Raw genomic sequence first — 24489 nt, 5'->3', positions numbered from 1 at the left:
AAGGTACCACAGATGTTGTCATGACTGGATAAGCTGATACACAAAGAGGGAGAGGTCGTCGTCGTTTTTTTTAAACCAGAAGAGTTTGTGGAGTGATGCATCTTCTTAGAGAGGATCTTTAGTGCACAAATCCGACGTCTGCACCAACTGCTGTCAAAAACCATTCTGATTTCATCCACTTCACTTTGATGCACGTTCTGATACTGAGGGTATCGTTTTCTGTTTTTACCTGGACTCTTTTTTTGTTGTTGACTTTTTCAAATCTACCAGCCTCCTCATTTCTTTGACAATGTTTGATGAGTAAGTTCTGTCATCACACAGTTTAAAAAGTTTATTTTTCAAGAGTGTTTATTGGCCTATGATGAAGCAGGTTTGTCTTAGAATAATAACGTTGTCTCTTGTTTGCTTGTGTGTCTCTGCTTTCTCTGGTCCAACAAATTTCACATGGCCATCACAGTCATGTAAGTTACAGACTGCATGTCTTACTATTCATAACCTCACTACTGGGGGAAACTAGTTACTATTTGATATTTAATGTGGTTTAAATTCGTTGTCTTTATTCCTTTCTCCTCAGGAGCCGCCACCCGCCTTGGCCCCAAAGACAGTTGCAAAGGTAGAAATACTTATTTGAACTGACAATATGTTCATGAATAATAGTCCCACTGTGCTAACTTGTTTGAATGACTGAATCTTTTCACTCAGCTTAACAGCTTCCCTGGAAGAAAACAATATCACAAAGCAAATGGGTTATATCTCGATGAGATAGGATATATAGTTTAAAAACAAAAGTGTAATTGTATATTCATGTTAACTATAATACTGACACAGACTCATGCAATTCCCCTCGTTATAAAGATCAGTATTACAAAGAAACAATGACACTAACAATTAAATGTTAACCATCTCATGTATGATTGTATTAGTGTATGGAGCATTGACTGAACAACTCTCTTGCACATTTAATTTTAATTGTTGATGTGTTGCTTTCATCTTGATCTTACCAGGCTTGGAGATATGATTAAATAGTGGCAGAATACAATTAGACAGAAAAAGATCACTATTTTCAATGCTAAATACTGGGCATTATAAGAAGCTGCTGTCTAGTATGCCATGATACATAGTAAGTCAAAGTCACATTGTCAATCTCATAAAGGATTGAGTAGCTATATCAAAAAGAGGTACCAGTAATTGTACCAAACTAGGAACCCATTTTAACCATCGCAGGTAAGGAATTTACAATGTAGCTGACAAAACATATATTTACATTGCATCATATTTAAATGATCTAGTGTAACATGTCATCTTTATTATTATTTTCAGCCTAAATCCAAGATTTCAGCGTCCCGCAGGCTATCACTGAAGGTAAACTATTCATGTGTTGACTTAACAACAATCTATTAATATGAGACACCATTTTTGTCATGTAACAACCAAAAGGAAAGTTAGAAGCACTGGTTATACACCAAAATGTCAGATACTTCTCTCCATGTTGACTTTGACTCATCCAGATCCTCTTGCTGACTCGTGCAGCGGAAGATCTGGCGGCAGAGAAGACTGCAAGAGAGGAAGAGAAGGTTCGCTACCTGGGAGAGAAGCTTCCACCGCTGCAGCTCATTGGTTTAGAGATGAATGACCTGCAGGTGAGAGGGGTTATGACTCTGAGATTAACTGTACAACATTGATTATGTATAAACAATAATCATGTGTCTCGTTTGTGTACTTAAATGCAGTGTGGTTATTTGTTTGCTGTTGATTTTAGAAAATCTGTAAGGAGATTTTTGAAAAGATTGATAAGGTGGATGAGGAGCGGTACGACTGTGAGGCCAAATTCTTCAAGAACCACAGAGAAGTATGTCATCCACCATCACTGAAATATAAGTACATCAAGAGAAAGAGTTCTTTATTATCAAATAGTCACCAGCTAAGCTTTTCACCATCTCTCTAGATCAACGATTTGAATCTAAAGATTATGGACCTCGGAGGGAAGTTCAAGAAGCCAGCTCTGAGGAAAGTAAGAGTGTCAGCAGATGAGATGCTGAAAGCTCTGTTTGGATCCAAAAACAAGGGCTCCATGGACTTAAGGGGAAATCTCAAGTCTGTAAAGAAAGAGGACATCAAACAAGAGAAGGTACAGCTACTCAAACAAACACAGAAATATCCAAAATCTTAGAGAGAAAAGAAAATGGACTGTAAAAAACGTAATGGTCTGTATGTTTGTTTTGATACCAGGAGCTGACCATGGAGGTGGGTGACTGGCGTAAGAACGTGGAGGCCATGTCTGGTATGGAGGGCAGGAAGAAGATGTTTGATGCATGATGTTTGGGATTAAGAACTGATTGGAATTTGTTATAATAAATGAATAAATAAAAGAGTACATAATGTAACAAACGCTGCCACTGTTTTGGCAGAAGTAAAATCATACACCATACTTTCAAGTCACTGAGTTTGTATTCCGTTCTCAGGTAGAACATTTGTATAATAGGATTGTGAATACACAGTTTATTACTGTCAGACAATGCTGTTATGTAAAAGAATACAATACATTCGTACATTTTGCCTCTCCTTTTGTTTCACCTACATATATTAACATTGAAGCTAATATGTAAATAACTATAACCTCTGCTCTAAAGCTGCGGCATAGAAAGAATTTCTTCAGGCACAATATTGGATTTCATTTGTAAATGCAACCGACTTGACATTGTCCTCTGACACAGTTATGAAAAGGGTATTGTGGACGTTTTTCATGTAGTGTCTCCGCTAAGTTATGCCATTGACTTACAGTGACAAAGCACCAGAGATATTTTCTGTCGGAGCGGGGATATACTTAGCCTTTACCCTTGACTGGAATGAATTCCTCTCCGATAACAAACACTGTCACATATGCTAGTAGCTGTCCTTGGGCTGACAGTCAGTAAGATGAAGGTTGAAAAATGGAGGGGTGACGGGATGGAGTCGGCAGCCTCTGAGGAATTTAAGATGGCACATGAGCATCTGTAAAAATACGATATGTGGCTATGTGGAGGCCAGCGTACAGTCATACTGTTATTCCTACTGTGTAGAGCATTTTCATCACCATTGTACAAGCTAAAAATGGTTTTAAAGGCACCACAGCTGTGCATACTTGTGTTTCGCTTAAATGATCTTGTGAGACAATGAGGTGAGGTAATGTAAGTGTCCAATTCTGCCATTGGCTGTGTGTGTGCTGTTCTGGCACTGCTAAATAAAGGGTGGTACTTGTGTGTGCTAAAGATGTGTTAGGTGATGAATTCCTAACACATCTTTAGAGGAGCAGAATGTCTCCCATATGTCAAATAATAATACCTCACCTTTCTTTAACATTTACAAAGTCTGCATAGACCTTCAGCTAATACCCAAAGTGAAGAACACAACAACAACCTATTTTTACTATTATATTGATATGTTCTATGATGTTGTGTTTTAATAGTTTGACAGTATTTGGCTGGTGTTTGCAAATTGTGAGTGTGTCAAGGTAAAATGTGGTCCTGGAGACATCTACTGCAGCACGAACTACCACAGAAATGGTTTGGAGTATTGCCGGTTGTTTATATGTCTGTCTTTATGTGGACAGATTTTGTCCACACAATAGCGTCACAACCGTGCAAGGTGCAATCACAAAACTTAACAGGTGTGTAGTTGAGATCAAAATGAATGCCAAGTTTGAAGTCAGAGCAAGGACACATTAACTAAGTGGGTAGGTAGTGGTGGATGGGCCTTTTGTCTCAGTTCTCTATTTGAACAACATATTTACTATTAAAAAGCACAAATAATGTAATGGAAACAAAGACAAAGGATTTATTCCTCAGATTTGTCAAGGCAGTGTGAAATGTAACAAAAAAACAGTCCCTGAGAGAAGAGAAGCGTACAATAAGGCAGAGGTCAACTGTCAGCACAGAGAGAGGGCTGAGGTATATCTAAAAACAACAAAGTAAGAGACTAAGGAGTAGTAAAATACGAAAGCATCAAACATTTTGGCCTAACCAGAAACCACATTTCAAAAGCTGCTTTGGGAAACACAAAAAAATCACACAATTCCTGGCAGTGTTACAAACCAAAAAACACCAGCAAAGTCTGGCATCTGACCAGAATTGTGTTTTCATTGCCCAAAATACCAAATGAACCCGATTCAAAAGGACTAAGAAAGGTACAACAAGTTTGTTAAACCGGAATGTGAACAATCAGAAAAATGCTGTCATTAGTCTCATCTTAAAAAGCAATAAAACATGACAAATACACAAATCATCTTGCACTCCCTATATTTCCTACAATATCTGTATTTACTGTGTTGACAGTGAAAATATTTCCCACTGTTAAAATGGGAAGCGTGACAAAAACAGATTTAATATTTATCAAAACAATTTTTCTTTGGAAAAACAACCATTGAATTCAGCAGGTAGATCAATAAAAGTAATATGAGCTGGCTGCACAGACATACATGACAGTAAAAGTAGCTATTGACTCAAATGGCCCTTATATTTACACAGACATTTTTAATAGCTTTGTCATGTCAAGAAAAACCCTGCTTTTGAACTTTTGTGCACAGGAATGAAGTAGAGTTCATTATACTCCACTTTCAACTATTATCTTTGGCAGAAATTCTCACAATAATGCATTTTGTTTTTCAGTTTTCTGACATTTGATTACTGATTCATATGCCAAAACTGTCTGTGTCTAAATATGAATGACTGTCCTTCTGACACAAAACTAAATGATACACTAATGAAAATCCCTAAAATATCGAATAATGTTTTCCAGTTTAAGTGTTTTCCTAACTCTGTAAAAATAGCACTTTGTAGCCCCAGTACCTGGATAACCATCACAAGAGAAGGCACGTTTCATATTTAATACAACATTTGTGGGAGGACACTCAACAGGTAAACAGAGCTACCCATTTCTGATATGTGTGCGTTTCCAGAAATAATATTTAACTGAAATGAAAATAAAATCCTACAAACATACAATAAATATCAAGTTTACAATAATTTACAACATGACAAATAAGGCTGTGTTTATCATATACACAATCTGCAGTGTATTTAATTTAGTCACAAAGAAAAGTAAACATTTTTTCTCCAGTTAGGACTCATGTGCAAAACGTGTGATCTTTATGATATGATATAGGACACTTGTGTGAATGGATCCTCGGAGTATCATTTAATTTGTCTTTGTATCAGGTCAGTTCCTTGCAGCCAGAAATGCAGATCACCATGGTGTCCGTCAGTGACATGGTGCACAGCTGTGTATTCATTTGTAATATCACAATGTCAATGGCATTCATCAACCAGTACCCTGGCAGTAGTCAGCAGTATATCCAGTGAAATAGACTCTGTACATATCAGTAGTATCTCCTTACCAACGACCATCACCGTTGCCACTTGTGAATGAAGACAGTACCCTATTCTGTTGGTCAGCAGGTATTACGGTTATGTAGCAGGAATCAGGCTCCGGCCTTAAAAGTTCACATGGTGCAGCGAGCAGGTGACAAGGTCCACTGTGGCTGGGTCACACTGGCCTCCACATGCCACGTTTGGAGTGAAAGTGGTGGAAGAAGTTCCTCAAGTAGACCCTTTCCACTTCCAGCCCTCCCTTGAGAATCCTGGAGCAGAGAGCAGTGGCGAGTTTGTTTAGTTACAATTCCTATCATTGTAGTCACTAGCTTTTTAAGACACAATAGCGATATAAAGGGAAACAACAGGCCAAGACTCAACCAAAACAGGCTTGTTTTATATTGTTCTGCAGATTCACAGATTAATATTGAACTTAAACTAATTAATTACAAAAGTAAGTATGCTTGTTGTTTAAGTTTGAAGCGATCAAAAGAAATACATTTAATCAAGTAGGAACATAGGTGCAAGTGCAAAATAAAAATGCAGGTGATGTAAATGTCGCCTTGTTTTTTCATGTAGTTTCCATGTAGTGAAATGTTGGTAAAAACATGCAGTAAAAATTGGCAGTCACCTAAATGTACTGTAACAGAAAACAAAGGAATGCGAATAAATCTTGCGGCATCATACTTCGGACCCTAAGGTGCCCCCTTTGGAATACTCTGCTCTAGGGAAGTAAAAATCAACCCAAGTATACTTTCACACTATCTGTCTGTCATGTTCAATGCCTTCCAGCAGTTATTTTGCAATGTCTCCATCTGCTACAGTCAGTCATTGTCATAGCATATATATTTTAAACATCTTTACCAGGGACATGCATGAACTTGTTACAATCAGCTCGGTGAATGCAAGTCGAGAGTCTATTATCACCGTCAGTAAACAGCAACATAGGGAGTAGCAACAGCTTTTAAAATGTTGTTTAAAAAAAGTTGAATGAAAACGAAAATAGCAAATAGAGGAAATAGACTAGAAAAATTACTATCACTGACAAACATAAAGGGAAATTGAGAAAGTGAGGACAGACCTGTCGAGGAGCTCCCAGTCTTCTCCTCCCCAGCGGTCTCTGAATTCCATGGTGTTCATTCCTCCCACTGCGTCCAAATCTGACTTATAGATCCCCAGCAGGCCAAAACCATTGACCTCCCAGGAACCTGCAACACAGATGGGCACATTTTCATTAAACTTTGATGTTGCTTGCATCCACACAACAGGTTCCCCTCCATCTCTGGAGTCACACATCTTGCTTCTCTTAAGACTGAATCCCCACAACGACGAAGACGCCGTGGAAGAGTAGGCTAGAAAAGCGCAATGCAAGTACAGTCCATTTAACATTTACCAAGCCGTAAGTAAGTAAGCTGCATATATATATATGCATAAATACTTAAAAAGGCATGTACAGGCAAAAATAACACAAAAAGGCTTGAAATGGCAGCTAAACTGGTTCAACCAAACCAACGTTTTTATTTAGCATTGAATGGCTCCTTTCATGTTCGTGTTTTAGACTAAATCCCAGAGCAGTCTTCTCCCCTGTGTCCTCACTGTACTGTTGTACATTTAACAGGGTTCCTACACTCCCTTGGAAATGCATTTAGACATGGATACATATTTACCATCTTCTTAGTCATGTTAAAGACCTCTAAAATGCTGTATTTTGGAGTAAATTAGGACATTGTTCTAAGGCTTCTACTGCTATATGAACACTCCATTAAAAGACTTCTGATAATTATGACTCATGTGGTAAGGCTTTAGGTTTGAACAAAAATGTGAGAATTATATTCGGCTAAAGAAAGTACTTTAAAATTGATTTTCAATTACATTTCCAACCTTCAAAAGGAACCATGGTCACACAAAATTATAATCATGATAGATATGGTGTATCTGCGTCTACCTCTGGCTTCTAAACGCGTAACCCCGCAGTCCAGTCTCAGGACTATTGGAGCAAAGGCCATGTATCCCTTCACACAGTGTTTCCTGATGGTGTCGATGATGAAGGGAGGGAAGTTGATGTGGAGGTCACAAAGAAACACAATGCTGTGGTCATCCTGAGGGATAACGAGGAGGGAAAGATGTAAAAAGGGATGTATTAGGACAGTCTATTCACACATCTATCACTTCATCTTAAAGCTTTATTGCAGAGTGATGTTGCAACACTCACCTGTATAAGGTCGATACCTGCTTGCAGACCAGCCGCGCGCTCAAAGTTTCCACTCAGCTTCACATACTGGTGCCTGATATATTCCACAGGCAAAATCACAACACACACATACATGTATGAGCTTTATAAACATCTGAGTTGGCGAAGTCAAGCGAAACAGACATACACACACCTGAGGAGTGAGGACTTCTGTAGCGCCTTCCTCACGTCCATGTCCGTGCTGCTGTAATCAGTGATGATGAGATTGAAGTTGAAGTCTCCGGTTTCTCTGAACAACTGCTCCATGTCTGCAATCAGCTGCTGCACCCAGCGAGCCTGGTTTTTCACTGAGAATCGTACAGACAAATCAAGTTGTTCAGGTCATGCATAAATAGACCTAAAGGGAAAAAAATATCTAGATAAAAGCAGAGTCACCCTGAGTTAATAACTATATCATAAAGACATGTCTTCATCAGCTATTATTAAATATTACATCTGATGAAGGCGATTATATTGTATTTTTTGCTTTTGTTGTTATTTACGGTTTACTTATTTAGCATACCTTCACTGTTTGATTATTTATTGAACTCGTTTTGTTTTTTGTTCTGTATTCTACGGATGTCTCTACTTTGCTGCTGTAATCCTGCAAATGTCCCGGCTGTGGGACTAATAAAGCATTATCTTATTTTATCTTAATATGTAGAAACTCATTGCTGTACTCAAACAGAAAAGGATTATAAACAGCATACATGTACACTTCTATTATCAGTACTCAAATGTTGACTTCCTCAGCTCTTTAAATTCAGTGAAAAGGACAAAGTGCCATGAAGAGATCAACATTTACATTACTGATGTAAATAAAGACCTTTGTGTACTATTATTGAAGCATCAGTGTCAGATTCACATTATCATTGTACTGGGCCATCAGATGATGCATTCTCCAGGGTGCAAACCAGAAGGCCTTCTTGTTTGGCATTTCACATCTATGATCTCGTCCTAGGAGGACTGTCCTTATTCCTACACAGTTCAAAGAATGGCTGCTATGGATCCCTCCCGAAAAAGTGTTTTTCAAAAGGTCCAATAAGAGTCTTTATACAGCTTTGAATCTTACACCAATAGCTACATTATGGGAGAAAAAACATATATTGGAGGCTTTTTCTTCTACTGGAGATCGAGAAGTAGAACAACTTTAACAGCAGAGTACCTTGATGATGAATGTTTTTGTGAATTGCAAAGTAAAACAGAAGCCACCACACAAAAAGGAGCACGGCACAGGAGCAAAGGGACCAAAGGAGTTGTTGAATGTAATGGCTGTAGTGAGCGTAGTAAAAGGTGGCTGTACCAGGTACTATGAAGTGGACGGTGGCGTTAGGATTCCATTGGAAGCCCACCGGGTTACAAAGCTTCGGCTGAGGTTCTGGTCGTTGGAAACCTAAGTCCTGGCTGCGTTGCATGCTGTGGCGAATCGGAGCATAGATGTAGTGCGACAGGCGCAGCAGCTGGCCGTTCACATCTTTCAGCTCCAGCTCCAGAAGGTAGCGGTTGCCCTGTTCCGTGTCCACTCGCTTTACAACATTAACAACGCGCACCAACGTGAATTGCCTGCAAGGACAGAGAGAATCAAAAAAACATGGTTGAAATGTGTCAAAACAATTGTGCAAGCCATGCACATGATTGATTGTACTTGGCATTTCGTTATATTGGAAGTGTAATTGATTCCAAGATGTCACATCATCGAGGAGCTTTTAACCTAGCTTTTTTTTTAATGGCTTTTCAACATTCACGACTGACATGCCATCATTCATTGGTCAGTTAATTTAGTGGTTCCCAACCTATGGGTCGGGCTCCACCAAGCAGTCCAATGATAAATCTGAGCGGTTGCAAGATGATCAGGAAACAGGAAAGGAATTAGGAAAAAACACGTAGTATTGCTGCTATACAAAACTCTTTATTTCTTTAAGGCTTTGTGTTTTTTTTACTGAAATACTGGATAGTTTCTCTCTTTATGTCAGTAAAATTATTTTAATTAAACAAATTGACGTATATCATGCTGATACTTTGTACCATTTTAGATCTCTCATAATGGAAAAATATATCAATATCATATTCTTGTTAATAAGGCTGATTCCTGAAGCGCAGTGCAGATACAAATACAGTACTTACCCGTGGTGCTTTTCGTTTAGTTGGTCCATGAAAGCTTTGACCACAGGCAGAGCGCCATTAGAGTGGAGAAGCAGGTTGCCGAGGACGCCGCAGCCCAGGTCGATCCGATCTGATTGATGTGCCTTAAGGTTCAGGTGGCGGAGCTGGAAGGTCTGGTTCCAGTTGATATCAGTGCCAGTTCTGTGGAGGTTTTTTTCTAAAGCTGGTAGAGGCATTTTCGTCCTTTTCTTCTTATTCCATTTACTGTTAGATTTGTCCCTCTGATTTAGCCTTTTTACAGGGCGGCCAATGTCTCTCTTGGGTGTGTTAAAACGCGTGGTGTTGGTGGTTGGCTGGAGCTCCATTTCCCCTAATAAAACCCTACCCTGCTTGGCCACTGGGGGGTTTTCAGGCAGAGTCAGTTTCTTTGCTTTAAGCTGCTCTCTGTCCACTTTATTTACTTTATTCTTTACTTTTTGTTCGTTGTTTCCTATGTCCTGCATATCAGGAAGTTCTAGTCTCATGTATCTAGCGAAACGGAACCTGAAGACAAGAGAACAAAACACACAATTATGCCAAGATTTAGAAGAAGTTAATTAGCCGGATGTTACGTTAAGATCCCAGATTTGTTGTTGGTGTTGTGCTGCCTTAATTGTCTCGTTGTGTTGTTGTTGCTGATGTAGTTGTATAATAAATATGTACTGTCACGTAATTGTGTTTTTATAATACAGTGTTCATTTTCTTAACAGAGATGTTATTCTCCTGCCCAGGCACTAAGAAGCTGTACACTGTCCCTGTTGAACACATAAATAAAATAATCAGTTTTAAGTTGGGACTCTCTCTCTCTCAAAAATAAAACAAAACATTTTCATCTGCTGCTGTGAAAAGATTCTCAGTACATTAAAGGGTGCAGCACCCTCTGTTGGTGACACTGTTAACCTACCTCTAATTACACTGTCCTACTGTATGCATTTTAATTTAATATAGTATGTCAAGATAAACGTTACCACATATGGATCAATAACTCATCCGGTGGCGTCTTACCCCTTCATGTCCTGCAACCTTTTGGGGTAGAAGCAGCTGTTCTCTGTCTCAATGTGTGTAAGTCTGGTGTAGTCATTGGGGTAGATGTAGGACATGTGGATCTGGGGAGATGAGATGAAATGACATGCTGTTAAAGCTACGAGAGCTTACTGATGAATCACGACATCTGGTCTAATATAAGGGTCGTGTGCAGAGTTACGATAAGAACAGAACATACTGATCATGTCTTCTTTGGGATGTATACCAGATTTCAGAAGGATATTCAAATATTTTTCAAACTCAAGAACTCGAGTAGTTCAGTCATTTTTGGGGGATTTGAGCTTATTGTGTTTTCTTGTCGAGTTGAGAAGATCAACACCACTCTCTGATACATACGAAGCTACGGCTGACTAGCGTAGCTTAACATAAAGATTGGAAACAGGGAGAAACATCTAGCCAGGCTGCGCCCAAAGGTTAAACAAATATTCCAATTATCTTCTAACGGTCACTAATTAACGCGTTGTAGATTTATTTAGTTTGTTTAATCTGTACAAAGAACAGTGTAAAAACACGTGGACTCACGGGGGGGATCCGTGCAGGACACACCTGGAATGTTGTCACAGCTTTTCTACGTGCCCAAATAGAAAGTAACGGTAGACTCGCTACAGATACTACAGAACTCAGCTGCCAGGTTTTTAAACATGTTTGAACACATCACCTATGATTTAGCCTCATTACAGTGGCTTCCAACAAGTTTTAGACTAGATTACCTACAAGGCTCTACATGGTCCAACTCCTTAATATCTCTCAGATCTTTTATCCCCGTAGTACGACCCTGCTTGTGCTTTGGAATAGAAAGAGGGCCTCTTCACGAGCATCTCAGTGCTTAGCTGAAGACTAAGAGCTTGACAGTCCCACTGCTCTGAAACACTCTGACGAAATAAGGCAGTCTGAGTCAGTGGCTTCTTTTAAATCCAACCTCAAAACACACTTTTTTCGCCTTCCCTGATTTATTTCCGATTCATTTTTTTCCGGTTTTATGGGTTTTACATTTGTAATTTGTATGTTGCCCTTTTAGTTTTAGTCTTTTTTTATGTGAAGCTCTTTGTAACTTTGTTATAATTAGTGCTATATAAATAATGATTTATATTTGTATTATCATTTATGTTAGTTCTTAGCTGGGCATTGACATCCTGGAGTCTTGTTATCACTAGAGGGTTGCTAGGCAAAACGCAGAGATTTCAGGAACTCAGCACAAAGTGACGGGAACAGCCTGTCCTCTGAGGACCTTAGGTACGCTGGCACATTTTGATTCCTCAAATAGGAAACTGCTCAGCAAAACAGGAAAAAAAATAAGAGAGGGCCATGAAAGCTTTATCAGTGCTATCCCAACACTGTATGAGATCTGGAATAATATAAGATGATGAGAATAATGTGGGCTGGAGCTCCACCAGTAGAAATGTAAGTTAAATAAACAAACTATATAAATACATACAAACTGCAGTCCTTGGTAACGATTGAGAGGAAAGTCTTTGATCGTGTAGCTGGGATTGTAAGAGCAGTTAGGCAGGACATCTTGTAGAAACTTGCTGTTTATCAAAGGCACTGCGGACGAACACAACAGATTTGAGATACGATCACTTTGTGGGTTCAGCATGAGGAAATATGTTGCAAAACACTTGCGATTGATGGTAGGAAATGGAGGATGAGGCGATTTATCTGCTGCGAGGCGAAAGACATTGGGCAAAAGAGAGACGTCTCTCACCTTCGTACAGAGTGTCTCGCGGGTCTTCCCTCAGCATGTCTGCTGCACCAGTCTGCTGTTTTGTGGGGGTGTGCTGGTGACTTGCAGCCGTCTGTGGGATGTGGGCTACGTCACTCACCGACAAGGCAGACTCATCTGTCGGACGAAACCACAGCGTATCAGAATAAGTCAAGGGCCGTATTTATTGTAAAACAAAACCACTGACTTGATATGCAGGTTTGAGCATCATTGCAGAATAATAAAGGCAAACCGTTTTGGATTATGAGACACTTTGTGATAGAGCTTCAACCCTGAGCTCACTGAATTCGCTGGATGATGTGTTTTTTTAAGTAACAGGAATGAAGTGGGTTTTTGTACTTACCAACATAGAGGGAGATGTGACTGGATTCAATAACCTTGAACCTAAAGCCTTGGTCCAGGAGCTGCCACTGTGTGAAAACCAACACAAAGAACTGCATGTCTCTTCCACTTTATTCCTCACATTGCACATGAAAATGAGCACAAACCTGACATGAGAGTTGGACCCAATGAAATGAGACTAAGAATGAAGGAGAGGACATTTTCTATGACTGCAATCTAAATACTTACTGCCACCACCACATGGTCAGTCCCTTTCTCGTTTTGCTTGTGGATAACTTCAAAAAAGTACTTCTTCTGAGCAGACAGCCTGTCAGAAAGTGAAAGTTTATATTCAGTACTTCAATATAGTCACACCTGACGCAATCTAAACTGTTTCTACAAAGAAATACAACCATGTTGCTCTAAGTGCAGGATCTGTGGATGTGGCTACTCTTTCATTTTTTCCCCATTAAAAGGTTTTTTGGGGAGTTTTTATTTATCCAAATCTTGTCGTATGCTGTACAGATTGTGAATTGAGGCACATTTGTGCTATTGGGTTATGCAAATGAACTTGACTTAACTAGATAAAAGGATACAGCATCTACCATGGTCAGATACAAATCTGTGTATCGGTCTCTTTTCTCTGGGGCCTCTTAGGGCTGATGAAGCAGATATTACACATTTGTTTTAATTAGGGTAATTTTCAATACTTTACTCTTTGTTTTTTCGAAATACATTTCGGCAAATTTTGGCTGATGCAGTTGTCAGGATCCCTATGTGTATTTGTGTTTGTGAGTGTGTCAGTGTGGGAGGTGTGGCTCTGTCCCCTGACTAGATTAAGTGAATAACAGCATCACAGAGAAAGGAATAATCAACTACTAACTTCTAGATCAATTCATCTCCCTCTTATAGGTGTGTCCTACTTAAGCATCTTCAAACAGACACTCTGAATAAACAGTTACACCCTTGTCAAGCACTCCCTCCTCATCAGCACTACTCCCCTCACCTGTTCAAGCCACTATATATACTCCCCTCCTTTCCCTGTTCCGGTGCCAGATCAACCCGCCCGTTTGGCTCGTCCTGCGCCCGGTTTCACAGTCTGCCTCCCCTTGCTGGATTTCCCCCCTTGTCTCTTATCTTGTTCTCGGATTCCCTGCTGTGTTCCTGTAAGTCTCCTGTTGTGTTCCTGGTTCATTAAAACCCGTTTAGTCATGTCTGCTTTTGAGTCCTCCACCACACCCCATGACACTATTCAAACAAACTTTTTAAAGTCTAAATAATCTGCACAAACAAGGCCACTAGGCTACACATAAACGTAAGTGTTGATCATAATTGCGGATATTTACATTTTCTTTTGTTAGTGTCAAGTCAACTGACTCTACAGTCTACATTATGTGTAGCCTACAAAATGTCTTGCCCAGTTACGGTAAACCACGTCCACAGTGTGACAAAACTTTCCAGCATGTTAGCAATATTTCTGTGAAATAGCTAGAAATGCCTAATATTTTCCAGCACAAGTGTGTAAGAGTAATGTTGAGTTTTTACATCAACAGCTCTAGTTTCGATTCCCAGAAGAGCATTTTTTCATTTTTAAATGGAAATACTTTCGATTAGAGGTGCTTACATTTGGGCATTGGTTTGTGACACTCCTGCAATTTAGTTTTGCACTTACATAAAAAAAAAAAGAAGGGAACTTGCAAGAGACGGATTGGGCGGATCAAGCTCCGACAAATATATATTGCTAAAATTAGGGCAGTTTGGGTTGTTTTTACTGAGAGAAAATGCGTTTGAATGAAAGCTGAAATGAATCGCAAAACAATTGCTGAAAATACAGAAATAGGAGACCACCTGTCTGAAAAATGTTGAAGGCCAAAAGGATTGAACTGCACTGCTGAAAACCCTTCTAGTTGAAATCTATAACTGGCAGAGTTGGAAGCTAAACTGTCCTAAACGTTAAATTGCTACAGTTCAAAAAGTGTAAAAGATATCAAAAAGCTGAATCATGCGGTAATAGTTCAGGGTTTTCTCAACATTTTAAAGTTGAAATGGTGTCTGTAGCTAAAAGTATGAGGAAGAAGAAGGCTTTGAAAGTTGAAGAAGTTTAAGAGGATTTGAACATTTTCTCCATAGAGAAAAAAGAATTGCAAAAAGCTTAATTTAAAAAGTTTAAAGGTTAGAAACATGAAGTCATAGCACCCCTCTCCTCAAAGAGCTGACCATTTTAATATTTGAACTGTTTCTGTAGCTTAAACAATTATGGTCTGTGTTTTATATGTGCCCTTCTCAGGGGTTCAAAGTGGAAGGGTGACGAGGACAAAAGTGACATTCCATATGTCAGACGTTATGTTGTCCTGTTATACGTTATACCCCTGTCAGTTAATTCAGGTCCTTGGATATGATTGGCTGAGCCGCGTTCACACCTGTTGTAAAATACTCTACAAACACAGCTGTGATCGAATTACAATAGTATTGCTACACACATGTGGGTTAATTACACAAATCAAACAATACTGTGTGTTCATATATTCACATTGTTGACATCAACTGTTGATGTATCAGTATAATATCGTCTGGTGTAAACTTACCTTATTGGTTTGGAGGTTTGACTGGAATACTTCTCAAACTCGCCCGGGGCTGTCCATTCTGTGCCTGCCTAGAAGAAGAAAGCCCACGTGAAAACAAATATTACAGTTTAAGGTATGAAAAAAATACTCTTGGCCAATTGAGAAAACAGTCACACGTACCTTCCCAACCCATGCCAACAACTGCAAGTTAAGTGGATAGTCATCTGTGCTGAGCCACAACTCAGAGTTGTCATCAGAGCTCAGGGCAAACACAAACTCTCCTGGGGAAAAAAGGAGATAAAAAAAGACAGATTGAGGGAGAGATATATATAGCATGCGTGTACGCAGTGTGGTTTCAGACAGGAACTAGATCGAAAAGTACATGTTGTACCATCAGTATATGGATGTAGATAACCAAATATCCTGAGTCCGTAGTTGGTCCGCTGAGGAGAGATGGCCAGCTTCTGCACTGTAATCCTGGACTGAAAGAGAGAGGAAAGGCAAACTTCGAGAATCAGCCATGATATTTACTCAAAGTGAGACTACATCTTGAGTCCAGGGGCACGAGGATCTAGCATGTGGATGTAGAATGCAACTCTGAGTGAAGACAACTGTGTGTGTTGGACTACGCTTGTGTATGTCTTTGCACGATGAATGCCTGTACTACATTTCAATGGGAATCCTTCCTATAGTTGCTGAGATACTTCCATCTGGAACAAAGTGGTAGACCGACCAACATTTCCATCCCTAGAGCCATGGTGCTAGCCTTGCTAAAAGGGTAATTTATCGATTAGATATAATTAATGGCAACTGAGTGAACTCGGAAGATAAGGGTTTGACTCACATGAGGATACAGAGGGTAGTGCAGGTTCTTGCGGAGGTCAGCTGTAGAACTGCCACACCAGTCTTCAAAGACGTGCAGATTAGCCCGTCCCTTATACTGCAGGAAGTAAACAGAGGGTGAAGACGATGCTGGAAACACACTGCTGTTCGTGCTGCAGTGGGACAATTAACCATCTGGCCTCAGTACTTTGCAAACTAAAACCAACAAATACAGACTTCCTTAATTAAATATCATTTCATTTACAATGACAGTACTTCTGGTTTCAACTGACACCCGATTCTTACTATCAACCCAACTTTTATTTAAAGAGTCGGTTCAGACAAATTTTAAAACATTACCATTAGTGGCATCTAACCATGCACATAGTTTGGGTTTCATGTATTTGCTCAGGTTTTTAAAATACCTGGCTCCATCCTTATTCTATAGAGGTGAATAGAATGTTGTATGTGGTGCTCTAAACATTATGAAATTAAATTTAAAAAAATACTAATTATCGTCACAGAAACCAATTAATCTGAAATAATCCACAGATTTTTTTTTTATTCAATTTTTGTGTGTTTTGAACACCACATTGAATTAGGGTGGAGGCAAAACCCTCAAACATCGAACATCAAAACGATCTATGCTAATTATAAAATCAATACTATTTGCATCGCTGAAAACCACTAGAGGTCAAGTGAGTATTTACATTTAATTTGTTATTTAGGTAAACTGATCCTTTTTTTGATGATGGGGGCACTGGAGTGTAACGGACTACTTCTAATTTTTCAGATTATCTGAATTGTCAGGAGCTTTTCTTGTCTGTGTTTTTGTCCTGCTCTGGTTATACTTGCACACTCACTATGCAAGTCTGTTTCGTGAACCCCAGGAAGGATAGCTGCTGCAATGCTGTAGCTAATGGGGATCCTAATAAACTAAACTAAATATATTTATACTCAGGTAGAGGGGTGAATCACCGGAAATGGGACAGAGGAAACTGCTGTCAAATTGCTCTTCAATCGATCCAACGGAATTCTGTGGGAAACACGGATACACACGAAGGTAAATGAAGAAACAGTCGAGTTTCAGCAGAGGCCCAGATGTCCTGTAAACATACACCTCTGTGACATCTGCCAAAGAGGCCATGTTATCTGATCTCTGTGTGCTGACTGCTGCACAGGGGCAGAATGATGACGGTACTGTAAGTGCCAAAGCCTCAGTATTACCAGTCCAGTAGTTGATCAAATTTCATTAGTGGTCAAGCTAAACGCTCTGCTGTCATCAGCACAGTCAGTTAAATATTAGCGTGACCCGGGTTTCTGAAGTTAGGCTGTAAAATAATGACTCAAAGCGCTTCACAGGCTCAGTGCTGCTTGTAATCATTTAACAAGCCTCCTTCTCTTTGTTGGCATGCCTGTGATCAAAGGACACTTGGCTGTGAGTCTGAGGAGCTCATTTGCTGTGAAGCTCAACCATATTTTAATTCAACCATGGCTCTGCTGCACCTTTTTCTCTTTCCTTTCCCTCCTATTGGCAGAGTGCTTAATCTGTGAAAATCATGACATTTAATGCACGTCTAAAGTGTTATTGTTATATTCTTTGTAGTTACAGTTTTACAGTTGTGAGAAATGTCAGCTTTGCTTTGACTTCTGTGATTGTAAATTGAATATGTTTGGGTTCTGGGGTGTAGTTGGACAAATCAAGAAATTTCAAGACATCATTAGGGACTTTAGAAAACTGTGAGAGTATGTTTCACTACTTTCTGACTTTTTATTGACCAAACAATTGATCAATTAATTAAGAACATTTTAAGTAGATTAATCAATAATGACAGAACAAATTTTCTGGAAATAAAGTTAAAAAACCAAACATTTATAGATGAAATAAAGAAATGATTTGCATGTTTTTGACTAATTCAATTAGTTCTATACCCTACAAAATAAAAGTACTTTATCACATTGTTGCAAAAATGATATTCCAGGGATAACTCCTAGAATAAACAGTATAAAAAACTAGAGACAATCTTGCAAAACAATCGGACCAGGGGCGTAACGTGGGGGGGCAATGACCACTTCCTACCCCTCTACATCCGTCTTTGAACTCTGCCTTCATTTTGATCTCAACTACACATCTGTAAAGTTTTGTGACTGCATCTTGCACAGTTGCGATGCTGCCGCAGTGACAAAATCTTTCCAGAGACAGACAGAAATAGAAACACCGGGCAAAATACTGTTTCTGTGGTACTTCCTGCTACAGTAGTTGTGTCCAGGACCACATTTTGCCATGATGTCACACACATAGACTCACAAGGTGAGAACTATACCAGCGCCCTTTGTGAAATTATTATAATGTTATATTGTAAGATTGCTTAGACTTGTCCGCAGAGCCAGACACAGTAACAGCTTCCCCCAAAAATGAAACATGAGGTGCAAGCAACTGGCCGAAGCACAGCGCTGCTTAATATAGTGGAAACATGATGACAGAGCAATGGAGGCTACTGAAGCTGATTCTGCTGCAGGAAACACACTGCATACAGCGGTAAATGCACTGAGGTGGGAGGAAATTTGGCAGGTAGTTCAAAAGAGGGGAGACTGAGTGTTTGCATGCAGGCACTGTAGAGACAGAAGCACACACCTCTGGTTTCCAGGTTTGTGGAGTGTAGCTGGACCTCCAAACAGCTGAATCCTCTGGTTGATGGTCCCTTCTGACCTGGAAAACACACATACACACGCACACACAAGTGTTAGCTTGGTTTACTCAATCCTTTCCTACACAAACACACACTCTTGCATCACCATATTTTCTATCACCACTTCTTTTTCCATGCATCAACCTTACCATTTTGTCAAATATGGCTCTCCTCCAGCTGCTGTCAGGACTCATACCTGAGGAAGTGGGTGAAAACATCAGCTGACAGGCAGATATGCGTAGACTGTGTAAAACGCACATGTACATGTATTAATGACAAACTCTTGAAAGCCAAATCTCAGTGATTCTGAAAACATGGCACAGACAACATCCTGCTACAGTGACAAAAAAAACAACCACACCTTCAAAATAGAAAATGCATTTCCTGCTGAAAATGCGTTGGAATGCTGAAATGAATTGCAAAAACATTGCTGAAAATAGATATCCAATTAAACTTAAAAGCATTCCAACAATTACTTCAAACTACCATCACATCCAATGCTATACATCTAACTCACTTGATGCTTGGTAGCAGGTCCCGTGACTTCAGGTGTTACAAGCTTTCTCATATTTTAATTATACATGCTTTTTAATTTAATTCTTGTGGACTTGTTTTGAGCAAACAATGGAGCCCAATGTCCCAACAGAATCCCAACCACTCCCCGTTTTAATTCAACGTTTACAACCACTGAACGTAACTCCAATGAGCTGCTATTATTTGGCACTCATGTGTCGGCAAAAATCTCTGGCAGTCTAGCTGAGCAGATGCAGAAATATTATTCCTTCTAACCTCTTCAGTCATCTTTCAAATTATAGGGTGCGTTTTAAAGGAGGTCCTCAGTGTTGGCTTTTTTGTGGGCTTGTGGTGTCAGTGAGTGATTTGGGATTACAGCGCCAGTGGACTCAGAGTCTGTCATTATCACCAGGGCGGAGATCTCCAAACACACACTCTTGACACATGTGGGCCAATTTTGGCAACACACGTAATTCTAGAGTGGCGGTTAAGAAAAGCAAGAGAGGAATATTTTTATCTCCATCTGCACTCATCCAGTCTTCCTACTTGCCCTATCCTGTTTCCTTTTTCTCACAATATTCCCCACAGCACTGATAATGCATTTGTTTTGTTATTTTTTGATTCATTCTGTCATCAAATTTAAGCAATTAAAAATGACTGTCAGTGCTTTGTTTGGTGAAATTAAAATGGCTGCAGGACTTTACTGGCTTTCAGCCTCCATACAGGACAACTATTACATCTAAACAACAAAGGGACTGGACATGTTTCATGGGGCTATTGTATTAATATGACATTTTGGTCTGTTCTGTCCATTTTGGAGACTGCACTCCAGGTTTGGCACCGCTACTCTCCTGATGCAGCCAATTGGATGTTTCTACTGGATACTTTTTTAGAGTTAGAAGGATTTAGAAAAACACTGTTGCACATGTATATTTCAGGTGAGAGGCTTTGTTTAACAGTCAAAATGTAATTTACATATTCAAACATATCAGCTCGGCGACTTCAACATCCAGACTGATAAGCTAGAACCTCTTCTTTCCTTCCTCTCCTACTTTGATTTGTACCACTCCCCTTCTCCTCCTACCCACAAGGCCGGCAACCAGCTGGATCTTATCTTCACTAGACACTGTTCTACTGCCAACCTGTCCGTCACTCCTCTCCAGCTGTCTGACCACTACTACATGGCCTACTCCCGCTCCCTCTCCTCTCCCTCTTTACGTCCACCACCTACCCACATGGTCTCTACCCGTAGTCATCTTCGATCCCTCTCCCCGGCTGATCTTTCCTCTTCTGTTACCTCTGCTCTCCCTGACCCTGCATCCTTCTCTCTCCTATCCCCTGATACTGCTACTAATCTCCTCCTTAGCACCCTTTCCTCTTCATTGGACAACCTCTGTCCCTTCACCTCCAGGCCTGCGCGGCCAACTCCACCTGCCCCGTGGCTGTCGGACTCAGTGCGTACTGATAGACGGAGTCTAAGAGAGGCTGAGCGTAAATGGAGAAAAGGCAAACTGCCGGAGGACCTTCTCAACTTCCAATCTCTTCTTTCCACTTTCTCTTCCTCTCTATTTACTGCCAAAGCTGCTTTCTTCCGCTCTAAAATCCTAACCTCTGCTTCCAATCCTAAAAAACTCTTCGAAACGTTCTCTTCACTCCTCCAACCCCCACCCCCTCCTCCTACTTCCTCCCTCCGCCCTGATGATTTCGCCAACTTCTTTGATAAGAAGGTAAACGATATCAGATCCTCCTTCTCTCCACTCCCCTGTCCACCATCTCCCTCTCTACCCTGTCCAGCTCTTCCCCCAACGGTCTCCCCCCACTCTCCATGCCCCAGCTTAGCCTATCTTGCGCCCCTCTCTCCTAACGAGGTCCTCAAACTTGTTACATCTAACCGCCCCACCACGTGCTCTCTTGATCCGATCCCATCCCCTCTTCTTCAGTCTATTGTGACTGAACTCCTTCCTTTCCTCACCCACCTCATCAACACATCTCTCGATTCAGGATGCTTTCCCACGGCTTTCAAGACTGCCAGAGTCACTCCCCTTCTGAAGAAACCATCACTTGACCCGTCTGACGTCAAGAACTTCAGACAGGTTTCTCTTCTACCCTTTCTATCCAAAACACTTGAGCGTGCTGTCTTCAACCAACTGTCTTCCTATTTCCATCAGAACAGCCTCTTGGGTGTGACCCTGGATGACCAACTGTCGTTCTCAGCAAATATCGCATCGGTTACACGCTCCTGTAGATTCCTGCTCTACAACATCAGGAGGATTCGCCCCTTCCTCACCGAGGAGACGGCGCAGGTGCTCATCCAGGCTCTTGTCATCTCCCGCCTGGACTACTGCAACTCTCTACTTGCCGGAGCCACGGCGTCGGCCATCAGACCGCTGGAGCTTGTCCAGAAAGCTGCAGCTCGTCAGGTGTTCGAGCGCCCCAAGTTCTCCCACACAACTTCCCTTCTCCGTTCTCTACACTGGCTACCTGTAAGAGCTCGCATCCAGTTTAAGACTCTGGTGCTAGCCTACAGGGCAGTGAAAGGTACAGCTCCTTCCTATCTCCAGGCCATGGTCAAGCCCTACACCCCCGCCCGACCACTTCGCTCTGCTGCATCAGGGCGACTGGTTCCCCGGTCGCTCAGAGGTCCCTGCGGCCGATCTACCCGGTCACGGCTGTTTTCTGTCCTGGCCCCACAGTGGTGGAATGAACTTCCCACTGACGTTAGGACAGCGGAGTCGCTGCCCATCTTTCGGCGCAGGCTGAAAACTCACCTCTTCAAGAAGTACTACCCTGAGCCTTCCACTTAGCACTTATTTTATTCGTATTAGCTTATTGCACTTATTGTAATCGTATTAGTTCGTTGCACTTATTGTATTGCGGGTTTGCTCGTTGCACTTATTGTATGTTTGTTTCTGCACTGTACGTCTGCCCTGGGTTATGCTCTTAGATACTTGTTTAGCAAAGGATATGCACTTATGACTTCTGGTGACTAGTAGTTCTCTTGAATACCGATGTTGAATACACTTCTTGTAAGTCGCTTTGGATAAAAGCGTCTGCTAAATGACTGTAATGTAATGTAATGTAATATCATGTTATTTCCCGGTTATGAGGAAGAAGCATATTGCAGACAGTGTGCCAACATGTTTATCCCAGTAGGTATTAGAGACAGGCTGGTAAAAACTGCTTATTATTACCTGAACTAAATCTTGTTCTTCTCTGCTAAAGGATTATTTAAAAAATGTGGGAAAAGTGCCCAATAGAAAAAAATCATCTGCCCACACAGTCAGCCAGTTCTCCATCCGGACATTCATTAACTTATCATTTCATACGTTATCTGTTCTTGAGTGCCCGTGTGACCTAAATGTAGGAAAAACAAGCATTCCCTTAAAGACCCATATCTGCAGAGATCCCTAGTAAGATATAAATGGCCTTTGCTAAGCTAATAAAAACAATATAATTATTAGTTTCAGGTGATTATGCACTGATTAAAGCATAGTTATGAATATTATATTCCATTGCTGCAGTTAATCCCCCTAAATGTTACACATTGTTTCTTTAAAGTCAAGGTTTGCAACTTTCTTTTTCTTATCAATGCTTATTTTGTTCTGCACAACTATTGTGAAGTTCACAATGAAACTGTAAATGAACAAAAGCATAAATGCTCTCCAGTGCGACAGGGAGTGTGAGAAAAGACAACAACCAAACCTAGTGGAAACGAGTGAGAGATGTGTCGACCACATTTCTTGACCCATGATCTAGTAATAACTGTTCATTTTAAAGTAAATTTGATGTGTAAATTTGATGTGTGTGTGTGTGTGTGACCATGTGTTTTGTCCATGAAATTAAGTATCAAGCATGAACTTTTATTATTAAAGAGTACAATTATACTCTGTTGTATTTTATGCAACTAAGCAACCAATGTACCTACTGTTTACAATATCTGAACATCGTGAAAATGTGTCATTGTTTCCATCACACTGCTGCTGGTATGTGTCAGAATGATTCAGCTCTGTTGTCATTTAAGCTGCACTTTGTTGTGTGGCAATGAACTGCTGTTTTTTGTAAGATGTTTGCAGCCTAATCTTTCTGCAAGGTTATTTCATGCTTCTTTTTTTACGCGCAAACTTTCCATTATTCCGCTGTTGTATCAGTTAGGTTGATTATTACATCTAAGCGCAGTCTAAATGACGCATGACATAAACAAAAACGTTAATGGGCAAACACTTGTTGAGCAAGCCTCTCGTAACAGTGACCGGCTGGCAACCACAAACTTACTGGTCTCACTGCTCCATGCTTTTACAGCAACCATCTCATGGTAGACGGCCACAGCTCCGAACATCAGAAGAGCAGTGAACAGAAGATATTTGCGATTGCGCATCAAAATCTTAGCGGGGCAAAATGCCGCGATCATCTTGGCAATCAGGCGAATACCTCTCCCGAGGTAATTAATCGGTCGGGTCCCCAGCTTGTTGAGCCCGTCCGCTAGCCACCCACCGCTGCTCCTCAGTGGGTGCGCACTACCGTTGCCCTGGATATCCCCAGGGCGCGCGGACACTGGTGGCTCTCATCCCGCAACAAATCCCACCATGACCTGGGGTAGCTGGTGACCTAACCTGGGCACTTAACGATATCTAAATCCTCGTGACCGAGTCCTGCTAGTCCGACATGTCAGTCCACACGGAGCCGTACAAATAGCGGAATGAACTGTGGAATCTCACACCAGTTTAACTCAAAACCACTCTGATGTGGTCTATGGAAAAGACAGAAGATGCTTGAAAAACATCGGAACTGAACTACTTCTGCCTTCAAAATAAAAGCGTGACGATGACTTAGTGGTGAAAATGAATCATTGATGTGTTCACGCACGGATAACTTGACTGAAATTCACTATATATTACTGATAGCACGTTTTGTTTCATTTATAGTTGTGTTAGACTGTGCGTATACAACAATACTATGTGTATACGCAAACATGTTTGTCGCTGGATACTTTATTTTGAAATATAATACCGGAAACTCGTTTTTGTTTGCAGCTAGTTTGACACTACTCGATCTGAGATTGAAGGGAGGAGTGAACATGGGCAGCACCCACTACCGT

The 24489-nt window shown here is 40.6% G+C and overlaps 2 protein-coding genes across 2 annotated transcripts; one reads left to right on the top strand and one right to left on the bottom strand.

Annotated features, from left to right (window-relative positions):
- Positions 1–361: 361 nt before the first annotated feature.
- On the top strand, positions 362–2316 carry tnni1c (troponin I, skeletal, slow c; the record flags this gene model as incomplete). The annotated part of the gene is made up of 7 exons (XM_079163510.1): positions 362–370; positions 575–613; positions 1321–1362; positions 1509–1640; positions 1760–1849; positions 1946–2128; positions 2230–2316. 7 exons carry the CDS (start codon positions 362–364, stop codon positions 2314–2316), a joined length of 582 nt encoding a protein of 193 aa, XP_079019636.1.
- Positions 2317–3798: 1482 nt separating this feature from the next.
- Positions 3799–24085, bottom strand: b4galnt3b (beta-1,4-N-acetyl-galactosaminyl transferase 3b). The gene is made up of 19 exons (XM_079162400.1): positions 23667–24085; positions 19031–19077; positions 18827–18901; positions 16214–16309; positions 15761–15851; positions 15550–15650; positions 15391–15458; positions 13055–13133; positions 12828–12894; positions 12467–12601; positions 12197–12306; positions 10723–10823; positions 9700–10221; positions 8879–9138; positions 7730–7883; positions 7558–7630; positions 7291–7444; positions 6427–6553; positions 3799–5614 (listed from the first exon to the last, which is right to left on the bottom strand). The coding sequence occupies exons 1-19, from the start codon at positions 23800–23802 to the stop codon at positions 5521–5523; spliced, it is 2490 nt and encodes an 829-aa protein (XP_079018526.1). The 5' UTR covers positions 23803–24085; the 3' UTR covers positions 3799–5520.
- Positions 24086–24489: the final 404 nt, after the last annotated feature.

Source organism: Pholis gunnellus, assembly GCF_910591455.1.
Source record: "Pholis gunnellus genome assembly, chromosome: 7".
In the NCBI taxonomy this organism is placed as follows: Eukaryota; Metazoa; Chordata; class Actinopteri; order Perciformes; family Pholidae; genus Pholis; species Pholis gunnellus.
This window is presented reverse-complemented; position numbering and strand designations above follow the sequence as displayed.